Source organism: Apteryx mantelli, chromosome 14 (genome assembly GCF_036417845.1).
Source record: "Apteryx mantelli isolate bAptMan1 chromosome 14, bAptMan1.hap1, whole genome shotgun sequence".
Taxonomy (NCBI): Eukaryota; Metazoa; Chordata; class Aves; order Apterygiformes; family Apterygidae; genus Apteryx; species Apteryx mantelli.
This window is the reverse complement of record NC_089991.1, coordinates 11,093,356-11,110,971: the sequence shown is the minus strand read 5'-3', so window position 1 is coordinate 11,110,971 and position 17,616 is coordinate 11,093,356. Positions and strand designations below refer to the sequence as shown.

At 42.0% G+C, this 17,616-nt stretch overlaps 2 protein-coding genes across 2 annotated transcripts in view; both read right to left on the bottom strand.

The window, feature by feature from the left end:
- The window catches only part of LOC106493606 (T-cell immunoglobulin and mucin domain-containing protein 4), a 33,239-nt gene extending 23,639 nt beyond the window's left edge, over positions 1-9,600 (bottom strand). The window contains exons 1-7 of the mRNA XM_013953673.2: positions 9,522-9,600; positions 6,760-7,104; positions 4,462-4,541; positions 4,146-4,211; positions 3,264-3,378; positions 2,602-2,641; positions 2,090-2,180 (exon numbers count right to left, since the gene is read on the bottom strand). Of these exons, the coding sequence (XP_013809127.2) occupies positions 2,090-2,180; positions 2,602-2,641; positions 3,264-3,378; positions 4,146-4,211; positions 4,462-4,541; positions 6,760-7,104; positions 9,522-9,570 (786 nt within the window). The 5' untranslated portion in view covers positions 9,571-9,600. The remainder of the gene's footprint in view (positions 1-2,089; positions 2,181-2,601; positions 2,642-3,263; positions 3,379-4,145; positions 4,212-4,461; positions 4,542-6,759; positions 7,105-9,521) is intronic.
- Positions 9,601-13,753: 4,153 nt separating this feature from the next.
- On the bottom strand, positions 13,754-15,321 carry MED7 (mediator complex subunit 7). The gene is made up of 2 exons (XM_067304691.1): positions 15,236-15,321; positions 13,754-14,733 (listed from the first exon to the last, which is right to left on the bottom strand). Exon 2 carries the CDS (start codon positions 14,713-14,715, stop codon positions 14,023-14,025), a length of 693 nt encoding a protein of 230 aa, XP_067160792.1. The 5' UTR covers positions 14,716-14,733; positions 15,236-15,321; the 3' UTR covers positions 13,754-14,022.
- Positions 15,322-17,616: the final 2,295 nt, after the last annotated feature.

The following is a 17,616-nucleotide window of genomic DNA, read 5'->3' as shown; positions in this document are numbered from 1 at the left end:
GTCCAGTGCCCACAGCAGTGACATGTGCTCAGTCAGGCAGCAGAGAAGTAGTGTCTACAGTGGCGTCATACACTTTAGTTTAGTAGCTGTTACTGACAGTCAAATACAAAATTACAATCTAAAATTAACAGGTCTGTTCTAGTTTCAGTACCTTTTTACACAAGGCAACTCGTGACATGAAGACATACGCAGAGTTGGTTTCCTCTACGGCCTCTCCTAGCCCACCTCCGAGCTTCCCCATGCAACACTTGTGCATCCACTTTCAGCTCTTCACTCAAAAGTGAATTCTTCTTTCCGGTTTCAGCCTTTTAGGCCTGCTCTCATGGGCTGCCCCAAGGGAACGCACTTCACAAGGGAACGCACAAAACACGCCAGCACCACTGGTGCCACCTCGCTCTCTTGCCCTACAGGAGAGTCCCCCTCATGCATGACACATCCCCGCAGCCGGGCTCGCTGGGACTTTGGGGCTGGGTCCTCCCTCCCCAGCCAGCTCGAGCCCTCCCGCAGCGATGGACTGTTGGGGGGGGGGGGGGTCACAACCAGACCGTGGCCCCTGAGTATCTCAACTGTTAACCCAGATACCTACTGATGTTACTGCTGCTCCTTTATGCCTCAGTGGGCACTACAGCTTTGATCTTTGTACAACTCCCTGGAAAATGATGATCTCAATGACAGACAGGCTGCTGAGAGTCTGCCAGTCTCCCTGGCAGCAGTAACGTCGCTTAAGTGTTGCACATGGCTGCTCGGACCAGGCTCCAGAGTGAAATCTGTGCTGACTGATACCTGGTAAGAGCCCGTCTCCCCCTCCTGCCTCGACTACTTCTCCGCTCTTTCAGGAAGTCCCCAGCATCTGTTTAAAAAAGTTTTCTTAAAAATAATTGAGGAAAACTATTCTTCCAGTTAAAGCTGGGTGGGAGACTTGTGTCTGCTGCTCAACAGTGCATGAAGGGCTGATTCACCCTCACGGGGCTGCCTCCGTTTTCAAGAAAACCAGCGTTTAGTGTTGCACGGAGCAAAAACTGAGAGTTGTGGCTAACCGAGGAGCTATGCAGGAAAGGCTCTGGGCCACAGGTGCTCCTCATTTATGAACTAAAACCCACCAAATAAATACAGCATAAGACATTAGAGCTGTTTGGTATTTAAAGGGGCGTAAAGGCAGGGCAAACTTTCAGCCAACATTTTGCGCAATATCCATGACTTCTCTGTAAGCAGTGAGAGGAATTTTAAAACTAATTTTCCAGAGTAGCTGGGTTTTTTTTGTCTAGCTGTTTTAGAGGCCTGGAAATGAGACTTTCTACACCAAGGACTTGTCAGGGCATGTGGGGGCTTGAGGAGAAAGCCACAGAAAGAAACCGTTGTATTTTGCAGAGGAAAATACACTTAGTCATAGTTTGCTGAAAGCAAGTTGTGAATATTCCGCACACCAAAATACTGGTCCTGTAGGCTCCAAGAACATCCCATGAGGGGCTGAGCACCAACAGCTCCTCCAGATTTAACTGTGGGTGGACAAAGATTAGTACATTGCATAACTGAGCCATTACCAGGAATAGATATATCCAACTTTAACAAAAATTCAGTGAAATGTATTTTGAAATATGAATACTACCAAGTCTTTCCATACTGTCATCTTTGCCATGGCAGCTCTGGGGTTGCTCCTCCCCTCAGATGGCATGGAGTGTTTTGTAGCTGGCAAACTGAATACATAGTGAAAACAATAAATATTAAAAAAAATGAGTGTGGTTTTCCTTTTCTGACTGACCAGCTATTCTGGCACTTCCTTTTTTTCCAAAAAGAAAGAGAAAATTTGAATCAGATAATAAATATAATAGCAACTTTTTCTGTGTTTCAATAAGTGGATTCTGGAAATAATATTTCCATTTAAGCCAGTAGGAGTTCTCTTTCTGGAATAAGCTGATAAAGATTTTAATTAGAACGTTAGCTTTTATTTGCTTTATTAGAATGATGTGAATAATTTGTTGGTAGTCCACTCACATTTAGCTGCTGAGCAAACAGTTTAGGGAGCAGCTAACATTTTGCAAACTATTTAATGTCCCAGTGATGAAAAAGGCAAGCATGAGTGCATTCCTTAGTGTATTGTATAAATGTTTTCCTCTGCATGCATCTCAACTTCCAGGGCATTTTGGTTCCCTGCACGTTCTGATCTCCAAAATATGACAGAGCTGCAAAAAGAGTAAAAAACATGCTGTTAAACAAACAACAGACAATGGAAACACAAAAGAACAGATAGCTAAATCAACCAGCTCACTGGAAAAAACGTAAAATATACAAAAACATTTATTATTTAAACACAACTAATAATGAATCATTTCTCCATTTATGAGACAACCCACACAAAGTTTTCATGCCCCCTAATGCAATGAATTGGCAGCCATTTTTGTTTATTAACTAATGACGAGTAGCAGGATTCATTAATTTCTTTTTACAATGTTTCTTATTAAGTTAAGATTAAAAAAGAAAATCAAATTAAAGTATGTGGTGGAGTGAACAGTCAGCATGTGTCTAGGAGAAAAAACAACAATTTCTTTCTGGGACCGGTTTTGTCCTATTAGGTAAAGCAGAAACAGGGAAGAGAATACTTACCTTGGAAAGTTATTCAGCTTCTTCATATTGTGTAAATAGTCTAAGGATCATCCAGAATGAAAAGAAAGAAAGAAAAACAATGTTCTTTAAAGCACCAGAAGCAAGGAAAATATCAGGTTCATCAAGGGGGGAAAAAAAAAAGTGCTAGAAACTAAATAAGGGAACTTTAAAGCAGATGTTTTCCGTATAGGAAATCCCCATTGTTTCTATGAGGTCAAATTCATGTAGTTTGGAATGACCAAGAGCCTCTAAGGAGAAAATCTGGCACAAAAAGCATTGGATATAGTTACATGAACCTGACGCACCACCCCTCATCATTGGGAAGGACGGAGACAACACGGCAAGCAGGGAATGGGTAACATCCACGAGGAAAGGAGTGGGGCTGGGGAGGAGGGCTTGTATCTCCTCACTAGCCTCTGGCTCAGCAAATTTCTGTGAAGTCTGAGACCTAAAACGACTAAACATATTGGCACCGTGCAGACTGGTCACCCGGACGCCACGGTGGAGATCTGACCAAGCTAGCGCAGGGCGCAGAGCGAGGCCGTGCAGAGACATGAGCTCGCTGCCTCGGAGCAGAAGACCTGCAGCAGCTTCCACAGCTGTGATGAGCAGACGTCCCTACCCCACCCTTCCTGGAATACTCTCCGCTGAAAAGAACTTACGTCTACTGAGGAACAGAGCCAAAATAAGGATGACAAGAAGCACCACACACATGCCGATCCCAATGTATATCCCATTTTCTGAATACTGTGCACTGTGAGCTGATACAGACACATTCTGTCAAACATAAAACAGATGGGTATTAGTGGCACCAACAGGAAAAAAAAACCCATGACCCAAAGGCCATTTGCGCATTTTGCAATCTGGCAGTAAAAATATACTTGAGAGCAAGAGCCTAATTTGAGATACAGGACTTGTTTCAAAGAGCCACATTGCTATCTATAGTTGTGTGAACCGTGCTGTTAGATGTGTTGTTTCTTGGGATTGTCAAAGAAGCTGAAGTTATGACAAAACCCGTTCATTTAGAATTAATATTATTTGATTAATATTTTATTTATTTTTATGAGAAAAAAAATTGCCTAGCGTATCCTTTTTTTTACCGTCAACTTCTTCAGTAGTTATTCAAGGCTTTTTCCTGATTACTGAATCTGCCTTCTCCTCACTTTGGTCTTTACTTATGCAAAACTTCTTTCTGAAGCCAGGAGCTAAATATCTAACCTCTCAGCAGGAACTCAGGCCTAGGAAGAAGTTGAAATTCAGTATGCTCCCTGACTTATATTCTGCACACGCGGCAATATGAATGCCCCAGCACATACTACCTTGAGGTATTTAGCATCAGGCTTTCCTAAAGGGAAGCTTGGCTGTCTTGCCTTCCTGATAAAAGTCAGATGATGTTACTGCCTGGCAACCTGAAACGTGCTGGAGGACTCAACTCAGCAGGGCAGACACGAGCTGTCTCTTCTCACCACACCGTGCAGGGGGTGCAGGTCGATCCCCCGCTATCAGGCAGTCAAATTTCAACTCCTCCCCACATCCTGTCATACCTGCAAGTCTGTGGTTATATCTGAGCAGTCTGAGATGAAACTGGTGCTTGAAGAGGGATCATAGGCCTGAAAGGCAATATAGATGTTGCTAAAAGTTTTTCTGAATTAATAAGAAGGAAGTAATTTATGCATACAAAGCAAATTGTTTTTTTTCCACATTAGTAATGAACACATAAGCACTAAATGTGCAGACTACGAAAAAATATTCTTCTGCAATCGAAACAAAGCACTACAAGTGAACTGTAGAGATGACCCAGGAACCTCCCATGTCTGACCGCTTAATCTAGGTATGTTGTATCTCAACAGAGATGCTTACAGTCTGAGGAGCTTCTGAACCAGAAACTGAAGGCCATGTTGTTGTGACAGTAGGGGATGAGTCACTGGCAGTCCCAGGAGCTGAGCAAAAGTAAGACAAACCAACATGTCACTTGCACAGAGAACCATTCGGCCATGACAGAGAGGAATTTATACTGCTGACCTTGGGCCACCTAACTAAAGTATCTAAATCAGGAGTTTTGGGTCTGTATATCATCAAAGAGGTTGGTGCCTTCAGAGGGCAGCCCAAAACTCCTAGAACGGGAGCCTCTACTACCCTTTTCAGTGCTTTGAATTCCTTCCAGGAAACTCTCAGTTCTCGACACTGTCTAAACACAGAACCTAGAAAGATGGAGTTCCCAAGATGGGCACCTGATTTCAGAGCCAAGAAGAGGCAGCTGAATGCCAAAAGCAAACTTACTTCATCTGATGCACACATTAACGTTAGCTCAGGGCCTTGAGAGAAAAAGTGGTGTGAAGTTACAGAAAGCAAGTGATACTGCATTATGCAAGCAAACCTCAAATTCCCAAAAAGCAGCTACATAATAAACAGGTTGACCAAAGTGTGATATGTTTGAAAAAGGACCTGCAGCATTTTAGAGGTAATTTCACAGAGAAGAGCTAGAATAGAAACAGTCTGAGAAAGTTTTCACTTCTTCTTTCAAAAAGGAAATGTAGCTGTTGTAACATTTCAGAGCTGCTTAATTGGAAACCTCTGAGATTGAGGGAGAATGCAAATGGCATTCCCAATTTTTATTTCAAAATCAAAATCCTGAGAATAAGTTATCATTAGACTATGAACTATCTTTTGTGTACTGGAAATTTAAGTTGGCTTTTTCAGACTGAAAAAGATACACCTGAGTGGGTATATGACTATAAACTCATGAGTGGAATGGAGAAATTAAATGAAGAATAGTTGTTCACCGTCTCTTCCAGCACAATGAAGAGCCTTACATGAGACTATTAAATATGCATACACACAGCGCATTCAGGGAACCATTGAGACACAAGGGTAGGACATAGCAGGGTAGGAAAATACTTTGGGGATGTATCACAAAATTTCTATGCTGTTCCTATGATCCTCTTTAACCATCTGCTGCTGACCACTACTAGAGACAGAACCCCGAGCTAAAGGCACCTTTGAACTAGCCTAGTGAGAACTAGTTCTAGTTCAATAAGACTGTTCCATGTTACGTTGAACTGAGTGTCAGATAAATTGATTAAATAGTAAGCACACCAAGCCCCTAAAAATTTCTGATTCACTGTTCATGGAATGCATTTTCAGATGACATGGTGAGATTTTATACCACATGAAGAAAACAACACATGAAAAAAACAACCACATGAAGAAAGCAACATTTGCAGCACAAATGAAATGACTACTCAAACCTAACACAAAAGGTTAACATCTGGGAGCAAAATATCTCCTGTGTGTACATGCTCCTTCTGCCGGATTATCTAACAATTTCAGGTAGAATTTATAGGCCAAGTGCTGATCTCAGGTACTATGGTAATGTTTAACAAATTTTAGCCAGTACTTTTCTATCATCTAGCATTTCTTTTCCTTCCTAAGATCCCCATTGCAGTATAGCTTATATATGCTATTGAGATTAATACTTGGATAAAAGTTACCTGAGGTCTGTTCAGAAGTGTAAGTGTGAGGACTTGGAGTAGTGATCCTAGCTGATGTTAAAAAATGAAACAAAACCAACATACATTATAATTAACCTTAATATGCATACATGCAGTGAGAAAGAGAAAATGTTTCTATAATAAACATATCTTAGCACTAATTACACAGTCACATCTGTTACCCACTTGATCTACACATTATTCTTTCTACCAGCAGAGAAACACTAAATTCAAAGGAGGAATTGATACAAAATTTTTCTATATTAGCTACCTCTGTGTCCCTGAACTTTACTCTGGAATCCAGAAGGAAAGATGAAGTGCTGTCTTCTAAGAAAAGGGTGCAAGTACAGCGCTTCATGGATGAGTAAAGCACCTTATGCTGCCCTTGCTCTTGATTTCTACATGTAATACTTCTAAGAATGCTAAGCAGTCTTGTGTGCCATGAAACAAAGGAATACGTTCTTATTGAATTACAGTGACTATCTTGGGATCACAACAGTGTCAAAGGCAGCTTAATTTAAACAGCACCACCAGCAGATCCGCAAAGTCCTAAAGATCAATACTATGGACGATTATAGATATCATGCCACCACAAGCTGTGAAATCCAGACTCAGCAACAGATTTACCCACAGTAGTAGTCCCACAACAGAGCACGTCTGCACTCACCTTTCTCAATCACAACCCTGTGATTACTTGTCTGATCATTGAACAACCCTGGGATCTCTATGCGGCAGCAGTACGTCCCACTGTCTGCTTCCTCTGCGTTCACTATTGTGAGGGACACGTCCCCCTTTGACAGGTCCCCTTTTAGTTGGTACCTCTTGGAGGACTGCACTGTCACCTTCCATCCATCTGTCCAGATAATGGGCTGAAAACATTTTGAAGCAGGGCAGGCACCACGACCCCAGCACATTGTTGTGATGTCGTTTCTCCTCTTAACACTGTAAGAGCAGGGCACAGTGATATCCTGACCAACCACACCTTTCAGGATTGATCCTGATACTGTGGGGCCTGTGGACAGAAAGACAAGTGTAGCTGTTGAGCAGAGTGTGCACAGGAGGAAGCTTCCAGAGCTTGCCTTGCATACCCCATTACATCCCATCCCATGAAAACCTCCAGGCATTCCTGGGTCAGGTTCTCCACAAACAGATGTGAAGCCCAGCAGGACTGATGCATGGTGAGGGACAATGTTCCAGCCAGCGCTTTTGTTGAAGACGTGTCTCTAACCAGAGATAGAAGAAACACATGTTTTCTACAGCCTCTGCAGGTAGGCAGAAAAGCGAAGGGAGAACAGAGTTTGGATCTGCACCGATTCTTGTGGGGAGATTCTCTTAGCACCTCTCTGTGCAGCCTTAATAAAATCAGAACCCGGGAGAATTTGGGAACTAGGTAGAGAGGACAATATCTGTCATTCTACCAGTTGCTTTTTACAGGGAAACAACTCACTTCTGAGGGAGGGAGGTATTCTGGAACAACATAATACAAATGGGAGAGCCAGAGTGAGATAACGCTGTCTAAAAACCACCACAGTTTATGATCTGATTTGTTGCATGAAATTCGCTAAAATAGAAGATGCTGAATTGCTCCTGTACCCCTTCACAGAAAAGGCACTTGCTATGATCAGCTTTGTGGCTTTTCTTCAGCTGTGTCCAGTCTGTTAGCTCTTCATTTTTTTGTTAATTTAGATTAAACCAGTCCACACATGGGGGAAGAGTAAGACATTGCCTTTCATTAAAAGCATTGTGGAAATCCCTCCCTTTCAAGCAAAAGTCACTGAACAGCAGATTTCTTCAGAATGATCACTGCTGAAACCATTTCCTCCCTGATGACAGATTTGGCTGGTTCCTATTTGAAGAGATTTTTCAGAGTTTTCCCAAGAAATTTTATACTTTCTTTTCTTGTTATCTTATTTTCTTCCCTCGTTCTTATGAAGTTTCTAACTTGCTAAGTTCCCATTAGAGGTTATTCAAAGGTAATGAATCTTTTCAGGTTCACAGAAGGCTAAGTCTCAGACTGATAAATCAAAACATCTAGCAACCAGTAGCACACTCATTATAGTGAGATAGTTTCTCCTGCTGTATTTAAACTACTCTGGTCAATATTTCCTTGAGGAAAATTTTAATAAAAAAAGGTCTGCCAGCCAAAATCATTCATGCTCTGGTGATCCAGATGGTCAAAGCCACTGTGTAACTGCTTTCTTCTACCAGACTATACGGTGGGGTTCCTGGGGTACATGCTCTGTCTGCTTATACTGCAAAGAAAACTGTTTGCCATATACCTAGTATTACACAATCCTTATCAAATTCAGTAACATGGGATCAAATGCCTAAATATTTCAATCTGTCTGTGTTAACATTTCAGGGATAGAATTCTCTACAGCAGCTACAGAAGGAAATATTTTAGTGACAAATTTTGGAAATATTGGAAATATTTTAGTGATAAAATTTTCTCCATTAAAAGTCATAATCCATAATTAGGAAGCTCCCCAAGGCAGGTCAGCCAACACATGCTGGTGGATCCCAAGCATGGTGTGGCTTGACTGAAACTGTCACTTGCAGAAAAGCTGTCTTTCCCAGCTCATCTCAGCCATTTTTCCCATCCTAAACTATCTTAGTTATAAATAAGTCTCATGCAGTGACTGCTACAGTAACATACGAGAAACTGATCTCTGAAAATAGATTGTATTTTATCTGATATAAAAATCAGAATCAGAAAAAGCTTTATAAAGAACTAGAGGAAACAATATCTGTAATATTCCTTGTCTGTCTGTTGAACATATCCTATCACCAAGTTTTTAATGTCTATCTGCCTACACTAGTACTGCTCTGTAACCTTTTGTCTTCACTGCTGTTGCCTTTAACAATATTGTCCTAGGAGAATGGCTGTTTCTCATATAAAAAAAGATAAATCATTTGTCTGTCCCAGTGAAAAGTTCATATTGGCTGAAACACACCAGAAGCCACTGGTAATTTAAGCTTTTCCTTAACTTCCTATGCGTTCACCTTCACAAAGACTGTTGAAGAGAAATAACCTTGTTTTACATCTATTCTAAAATGATTTAAAGATCTCTGCTAATCTCAGAACATCATCCCCCCCCACCCCCCAAAAAGAAAAACTTTCTACTTAAGATTACTTGCCAACAGGCCTAAACAAACAGCCTCAGAAGCAGTGTCTTCAAAATCATCATACCCACAAATACGATTTTACCTTAAAAAGTGAGACAAGATCATCAGAAGACTATTGAGCTGCTGGGATTAAGTTCTATTTATAATGCAAAACCGAAGTTTCTCTAGCAAATTGTGCCATGCGACCCCCCCCCCCCTTACCTTGGTAACATAAAATCTACCTCTGTAACCATCAGAAACATAGATGCGTGAGATAGTTACCTCCATCTGCTTCCGGTTATTCTTTTATGCCCATTTAGTTACCTGTAAACACGATCAGTAGAATCCAGTTCAGGGAGAAACGAGAAGACATGGTGGCTGAAGAGGAGAAAGAACACTCTTGTTCGCCCTTTGGGCACCCACATTTATACAAACTTGTTTCCTTCACATACTTCTGTTTTTACTTCCTCAGTATCAGTGCGTCAGCTATGCTAGCTACAGCTGAGAATGTCCTTTAATCTCATCAGGATTGCCTTTGCTGTGGTTAGTCTTAGTCTCTTACAGCACAGTGAAGCTATTGCTGTTATAGCACATAGCTAAGCTGTTGTTGACTGTGGTTTGACTAAAAGGCTAAAATATTAAACACTGCTTCAGAAGCCTATTTCTATTTTTTCCACACCTGCTTGACTGCAGAGGGCGAAACTGTTGTCTGCAACACCAAGCACTTTTCCCCGTTAGCTCTGTTCAGCTGTGATTGCTACTAACACCTTGTCATAGCATAGGTAACCGCTATGAAAAGAAACGAAGCAAGACGTTAGTACAAACTTCTGCAGGACAGAGAATACGGTTGATAATCCACTGCCCCATATCACTCCTCAGTCCCTTTTTTGCCACAGTACATAAAATTAGAAGGAGAAATCCCATAGGATATTTAACATGCTGTGGTAAATGAAGAGAATTTGGAGAAATAATGAATTTCTAGAAAAATATTATTCAAACATTTAATCATAAATTTCTGGTTCTAATGCTTAGAAGCAGCTTGGAGTACTTTCAGCAAATGTTGTTCTCTTTGTGGGCTGCAATTTGGTAATGATAGAAAGTTGCCTAAACAGAGTTGCAGTCTATCATCATTTGACACTGTGTCTATTCTGTATGCATCTAAGCTTTTACAGTATAAAGTAAAATGCATAATACAGAAATCACTTTAAAAGCCATGCTATCCCAGGCTCCAGGCTTGCTTTGACAAAACATTGTTGAAATGCATTTATTTTGAGAATTAGTGTTCTGTGGCCACTCTCCCTGTCCCTGGATTACATGACTCTTCTTGAGGTTGACATTCTTTTTTTATTAGGGCTAGGACTGTGGCTGTGATGTTAGATCTAAGTCCAATGAATGTCTTTGCTGAAGCAAATGATCTACCTTACACCCTTTTGTACAGACTACATTAAGTTGTATTTTTTTTATTTTTTATTTTTATCAAAAACAGAAACAGCAGAAATGCTTCCGAAAACTAGAATCGGAATCAAGAGTTATCTTGGACTGACTACCTTACATAAGAGCAGTCAAACTGCCAGTTTCTTTAAGTGAAAAGGAAGAAAAATGGGATAAAACTAGCAAAGAGCCAGAAGAACACTGGCAACATAGTTGTGGGAGAGAGCAGAAAGAGAGGGAGAGATTTTTGTATGCAGTGTCTGGAAGCAGATTTAGGATTAAGAAAATCCTTTCTCATTGTTCCTCTTGCTCTTGGGGATAAAGGACACTGTAGACAGTCGCTGTGGGCATAATTCTGATATAATGATGGTATCCTGAAACTGCTCAACACAAACGGAAAAGGTAGGGCAACCTGGCTCTCACAGGCCAATGACACACCAAAACCATGCTAGGCACGTGGTGCAGGTTGAAGACCACCTCCTGGTGGTTCAGTGTGTGAAAAACATTTATCTGCAGATTTGCAGCACAAGTTCCTCCTGCTAGCTATCCTGCAATAACATACAGTGTATGCATCCCTCCTTTACATGTCATGCCTGAGCTTTGAAATAAAGAAGTGGGGTATCAGAATCAGGAATACCTTGTCCCAAATCTCTGCCTGAGTCAATACACTCACTTCACCCCAGTTGTTTTATTCATTCTGGAATCTGGACCAGTTTAGGTGTCATCCACAGGCTGTATCCCCAAAAGAGCCATCCTGGCAAACAATTTACTGTGCATAGTAAGTATTGCTACAAGTCAATAGTCATATCATTAAACAATTTTTTTCCCTTGAATGATCAGAACTACAAACTTTCTGCTTTTGTCCACTGATGACACAATTGGCTTCTTTCCACTGAGAAATCTATGAAACTTCTCAACAAATAACCTTGGTCCTTTTTATTCTTATGTTTGTTCAAATGGTGTGATAGAACCATTTTTGCCATTAAAAAAAGAAAATTGATGTTACTAAACTGTTCAGTTTGCTTGGAAGATCAGCTCACAAACACATACGGCTGGCTTACAAAAATGTAAGAAACAGCATATTCACAACAGTGAAATTGTTTCTTCTGAAAGTCATTAAGAGTCAGATTTGTAAGTCAATAGTACCAGAGAACTAAAAAGTATAAAAGCATTCGGGCAGCCTACTTTAGAGGTGACACACTTTTGATACAAGCTTCAACTGTTTACGCTTCCAACAAAATTTTGCTTAATACCTGATATTAATTTTTTTGTACTGAATTTCATAAGGAGCATATAATTGAATACATATTTCATACAATCATGCATTAGCATTTTCAAGATAGACTCCTTCAAATATTTTCATCAGGTCCAATAAAAATGAGAACGTGGTCAGATAAGGAAAGATAGCAGCAGCAGCAGGTTAATTAGCACGCTAGAGAAGACATTTGTTATCTCACTTTCTAGTCGATGGGTCATATCATCCTACCAAATTTGAAGGGCCTATTTCCCTATGCCAACAGGCATGTGTTCACTGCCTTCACTGCAGCTACAGTCTACTGTTTTCCCAAAAGTAAACTCATAATAGAAAAGGGAAAAACTATCATTGCTTTGATCTGACAGAAAAGGGAAAAGTTAACGTTTCAGCTGAAAAAAAGCCCTAGAAGGAACAGATGATGTTTCCCCCAACTGTATAAGTATTTGCTTCAAAGATAGACAAAAAATAGTTATATAAAAAAATCTAGAAAAAAAGCAAATTATTAATGAAATTTTTTGGAAGATGAAAGTAGTCTTAAGTATTTTAAGGGACAATGACCTCCAGTTATCTCAAAATTTGTTTCACAGAAGTTAATCACAATCATTAGTTGCTGCTAGGACCCAGCTTGCAGAACACTTTTAAAAGTATGGTACCCAGACCTATGACTGTAATAAAAGCATAAAAATGAGACAAGATCAGCAGAAAACCATTAAGCATCTATGACAGTTCTTTCTGAATGGCAAAGTTAAAATGTCCATGAGAACTAGAGTTCCACATTACATGACCACTCTTATCCAGGAGGGACTAAATCTCTTTCTTTGCATCTTCCACTTAAAAAGCATTTGCAAAGTAGCTAATTAATTCTACTCACACACAACTGTTTTCTAGTTACATATAAACCATATAGTTTAAATCTAGCCAAGGGTGAAGAAAGGAAACAGTGATGGTTGAAGACAAGACACAAGTGTTAACTTCATGTGAAATTATTTCTACATTTCTGACAAACATCTGTTTCCACTTTATTATTAAGACGTCATATGCACTTAACTTAGCAGATGATCCTCTAGCTGCTAATCAGAACTGACTCTTCCCATGCGTCATACACACATGGTTGCTCCAGCTCATTTCACCTGTATCTGCAGTGAGCTCAATTCACACCACCCAGTAGCTCAGTGCTTTTGCCTGTCTTTTTAGATAAACACACATTTCTGAAAACACATCTGAATTATCAGATAAGACAGAGACATAGCTTGCAAAATCATGGTGAAAAACAGTTTGTGCAAGTTTCCTCACCCATGAAGTTTATCATAGTATTTTAGCTGCTGTACACAGTTTGCAAAACATATGTACTATAGCGTTGCACAGCAAAAAGACAGAATTAAGATTTCCCTGAAAGGAGGGGCAGGCTAAAGAGGCCACTTCTTCATTCTAAACTACAAAAGGAGAGGTATATAGGCATTTTTGTAATCTCACGGTCAGTTATGATTTACATCTAAGAAAATTAAAATCCAATTAATTTCAACTCATTTCATTCCCAAAATTCCTGACAATCTCAGTCTTTCTCAGTCTCTCTCTCTCTCTGAGATTGTGGCACAATAAATAATTAAATAAAAGTAATTTTAGGTTCTTTTTGTACAGTTATATTTTTATAAAGTTAGAGAAATGGATTTTGCAGACTTGACTAATTTTACTTTTAGTATTGAAACATGTATTTCAGAAAAGACCCACTGAAAGTGTAAGCAACTAAAGCTCATTTGAAATGGAAAAACCATCAACTTCAATTCCTCTGTCAGATCCCTTACTTGCTTCCACACTGCATAGAAAGTAACAAATGGAACATACCCAAAAAAGCAGCAAATGACAAACTGGATGAAAGTACACCAAAAAAAAGGTTAACTTTAATCAGTTGCTTCTACTTCACATGATGCATTTAAGAAGTACACATTTTTGTTCTTACGAATAAACACACAGATTACATAAAATATTACACATTTCCATCTGCCTAGTCATTCACAACCCTTCTCATCATGTGTAAAATAAATGCTTTGTTTGCTTGTACAACAGCAAATTAAACCATAACATATACCCTTAGAATCTGTTCTGCCCCTTGCTATGGTGAGCTAATAAAAAGTGTTTTCTTCATGTCATTTCATCAATAATGCTACACATAGCTGCATCTTTGTCTAAAACCTGATCTCTCTTGCAACCAGAACGTTCCCTCTGTTTTTCACTCTGTCCAATACAGCTGTTGCCATCATCAGTATCCATGGGTTCTGCTTTCACTCCCAACCCTCCCTCTGAGTGAGGTAGATCATCGGGCAAGGAGGCCAGGCAGTTCTGAATCATCTCTACAACTCGCTCTAAATGCTTCTGAAATCGCTCTGCTGTTTCCAAACGCTGACGTTTCTGCACCTCCATCATGACCCTCAGTGTCTCCCTCGCTTGGTGAGGGCGATACTCATTTATAAGATGATGGACGTGAACAAAAAGCAGTTTTAAGTCTTCCAGTTTCTCTTCTCGCTTTATGCTCCCTGGACTCCTTATCAAGATATCCAAGAGGTCCAAGAAGTTGACCAAGATAGACATATTAAGCTTCCTTAACTCCTTCTTGTGATCAAACTGCATAGGATGCAATCGCTCAATACCTTGGCTTTCCAAGGGTCGGATAATTAGGTCATCACACTGAAACTGATTGCCAAACATCATGTAACTGTCTTTCACAGGCGGAGGTGGCTTTGGGGCCAGACCTTTACGGATATTTTCATCTGTATATTCTTTTATATATTGCATTGGTGGTGGAGGAAGAGCACTCACTTGCTGAGGTTCACCCATTTTTCCAGACGAAAACACCTAGGGAACGCCCCCAAGAAACACACATTTAACAATCTGCGTGACACCCGCGCAATACAGACAGACAACAAAAACACCGTGAAAGAGACGGCTGTGAGAGGCGCACCGGAGCCAGAGCCCCTCGGAGGCTGAAGGCTCGGCAGCATCCACACACCACCCGTTAGCTTGCCCCCACGGCACGCTCCCGACGCGATCAGCCTCTCGATCCGCGACACCAGCCGGGGCCCAGAGCCACCCTGGGGGCAGCGGCGGCCCCTTCCCTTCCCTTCCCTTCCCTTCCCCCCCCCCCGCTGAGGCCGGAGACACCCGGGGGGCCGCGCCAACGAGTCCCCGGCGGAGCCGAGCTCCTGCCCGGGGCCGGCCGCGCCGCGCGGGGGCAGGGAGGCCAGAGGGAGGCCCGGGGGAGGCGGGGAGGCGCCGGGCCGCCACTGAGACGAGGGGAGCGGGGGGAGGCGCACCGCGCTACGGCCAGGCAAGGCCCAGGAGAAACGCCCGCGCTCACCTCACCACCTCCGCACCCCGCCGCTCCCCTCAGCGCCGCCGCTGGCACCCGCTTCCGGCGAGCCGCTCCCGCCCCTTTCCTCGGTTGGCTCGCCCCTCGCTGAGTCGCGCTCTGATTGGTCAACCCACACGCCGGTCAGAGGCTTGCCCCACTCAGCGCGCTGGTTTCCTCGGGAGGCGGTGCCAACGGCTGCGTTGCCGGGAAGGGGCGGCCGGTGGCTGAGGGCGCAGCGCGTCATGGCGGAGCTTCACGCTCGCTGCACGCTCAGGGCCCGTCTGGGCGCTGCCCTGCCCGGACAGCGCCGTGCACAGGTCCGGGCGCAGCCCACGTCCCCGCCGCCTCTGCTGCCCCCGCTGCGGGGCTCCCTCACCAGGGGCCGAGGCGGTGAGGCCCTGCCCCGAGGCGAGCGCGGCCTGGCCTGGCCGCTGTGGGCCTCAGAGCCCGCTCTGGAGGCGGCCCCGCGGCGGGGAAATGGTGTTGGGAGACGGGCGCTCGGTGGTGATCCTCGTTCCCCTGCTGCTGGGAAACACCCACTGCTTTTGAGAAACAGCCTTACATAGGAACCCGCAAAAATGATTAACCGCTGAGTTATGCAACGATCACGTACTGCTCAACGCTTCCACGCGCGGGGTGCTTGGACTTTATCCCTGGTCGTGAAATCGAAGTGTCATCTAGCAAAATGCTTTTATCTGCATCACTCCTGTAGCTGGGTGCACTAAACTCTAATGAACACTTGGGCTGTGCTGTCTTTCTTACGGTTCGTTTTTGTTTTAGGCAGAGTTGAAGAAAGCAATGTGGATTTTTATTCCACATTGCAGATCACGGGTAGCTGGGCTTGCAGGCGTCGCTTCAGCGGGAATCTCTGCCCGAAATGGCCACACGGGAGGATTTTTGACACTTAAGCTGTTTATGTCCTATGTTGTCTCTTCCTCAGCAGATGGCAGCAATGAGCTTTGTCTGACAGGAACCCTGTGCATTAGCATTTAGAGATTCGCTTTGTGAGACCATCGTTTTGCAAAAAAAAAAATTGTTTGGATTGAATGATAATTACTGTTAATTATTTACAGTTATTTATAAACCACTGCACAAAACTCCAGAATAGTTGAGTTTATTTGACTGGAAAAGCTGAAAAACATTTACAGCTCACGTTTTGCTCACTGTTTAAGTATTCCAAATCACACAGCCCTTTATATTTGAGGCAGGACTGACAATGAGTGCAACTCCACCTGCAAAATAAACTGACCTGTTTTCATTTGTAAGCGGAGTATATTTTGACGAGGAAATTGGGCTGACCTTTGTTCTCAGATGATTGAGTGACAAGCACAATAAAACAACATTCACACAGTAAGGAAGGATGGCATTCAGTAAACTTACTGAAGATGTCTCTGCCATTATGAAGTTTGATGGCCTTATTCTTTGGTGGTGCTGTACTTGCACCTTTTAAATTGCTGATGGCTTGCTATATGTTGTCATGGTGTTGTTGTATTATGTTGCTTAGGTTCTTATCTGGTCATTACTTAGTTAAAGGTTTGTCCTTCTAACTCTTTTTTCTTTATTCACGCAGACTGGTGTCATCAATGTAATTGTAGTTTTGTATTTATCCATATATACGTGTATGTATATATATATAGCCTATATTATATTTTCAAGCATAGGCTCAAGGATTTCTTTTCATTAAGTAACTAGAGCACAATTTATGCGTGTTGTCCAAAGGAGGATATCCTTGCCATTTGGCAATGTCTTACAACTTTGATTTAGGGAAAACTGGTGGTAAATTGATTTGGGCACAATCTCTATTCTTAGAGTCTTTAGACTGCCAGATTGATGCCAACATAAGCGATATTTTCACATTCTCTGCCTTGATACCAATAGTTCTACTTAAAAAGTGAGACAAAGGTCCTTACATTGAGGATTTTGTGGTGCCTGAAGATGTGAATTAATCTAGTGTTCTTTTCAGAAACACATCCATAATGACTCTGAAATGTCACAGGCACTGAATAGTATAAGCACTGAATGGATTGTTCAGTCTTAGGAGATTGCCTACAGAAAGCTCTTATTCTTTGCACATAAATATCTTAACGGGAAGCCATGTGGGCACCAAAACGCAGAAGAAACAGGACAGGATAAGGTGGTTTGGCCATGCTGTTTTTTATTTTCAGCATTTCCCCACCACCACTGTATCTAGGGTAGCCATCCCTCTGACATGATTTCAGGATAAATACTGTATGCTTTAATTTTTTTGACAATCAAGATTTTAGAAATAAACAGGTTAATGAAGAGGATTAAAAAGTTGTCACCACTTCCCAATTTTATACCACAGTTATGGAACCCAGGGTCTCCACAGATTGAAGGAGTGCTTCAGCTTAGGCGTTGAACTGGGA

Coding starts and splice junctions, on each gene's coding strand:
- MED7 (XM_067304691.1), bottom strand. CDS start 14,715: ATGGGTGAACCTCAGCAAGTGAGTGCTCTTCCTCCACCACCAATGCAA.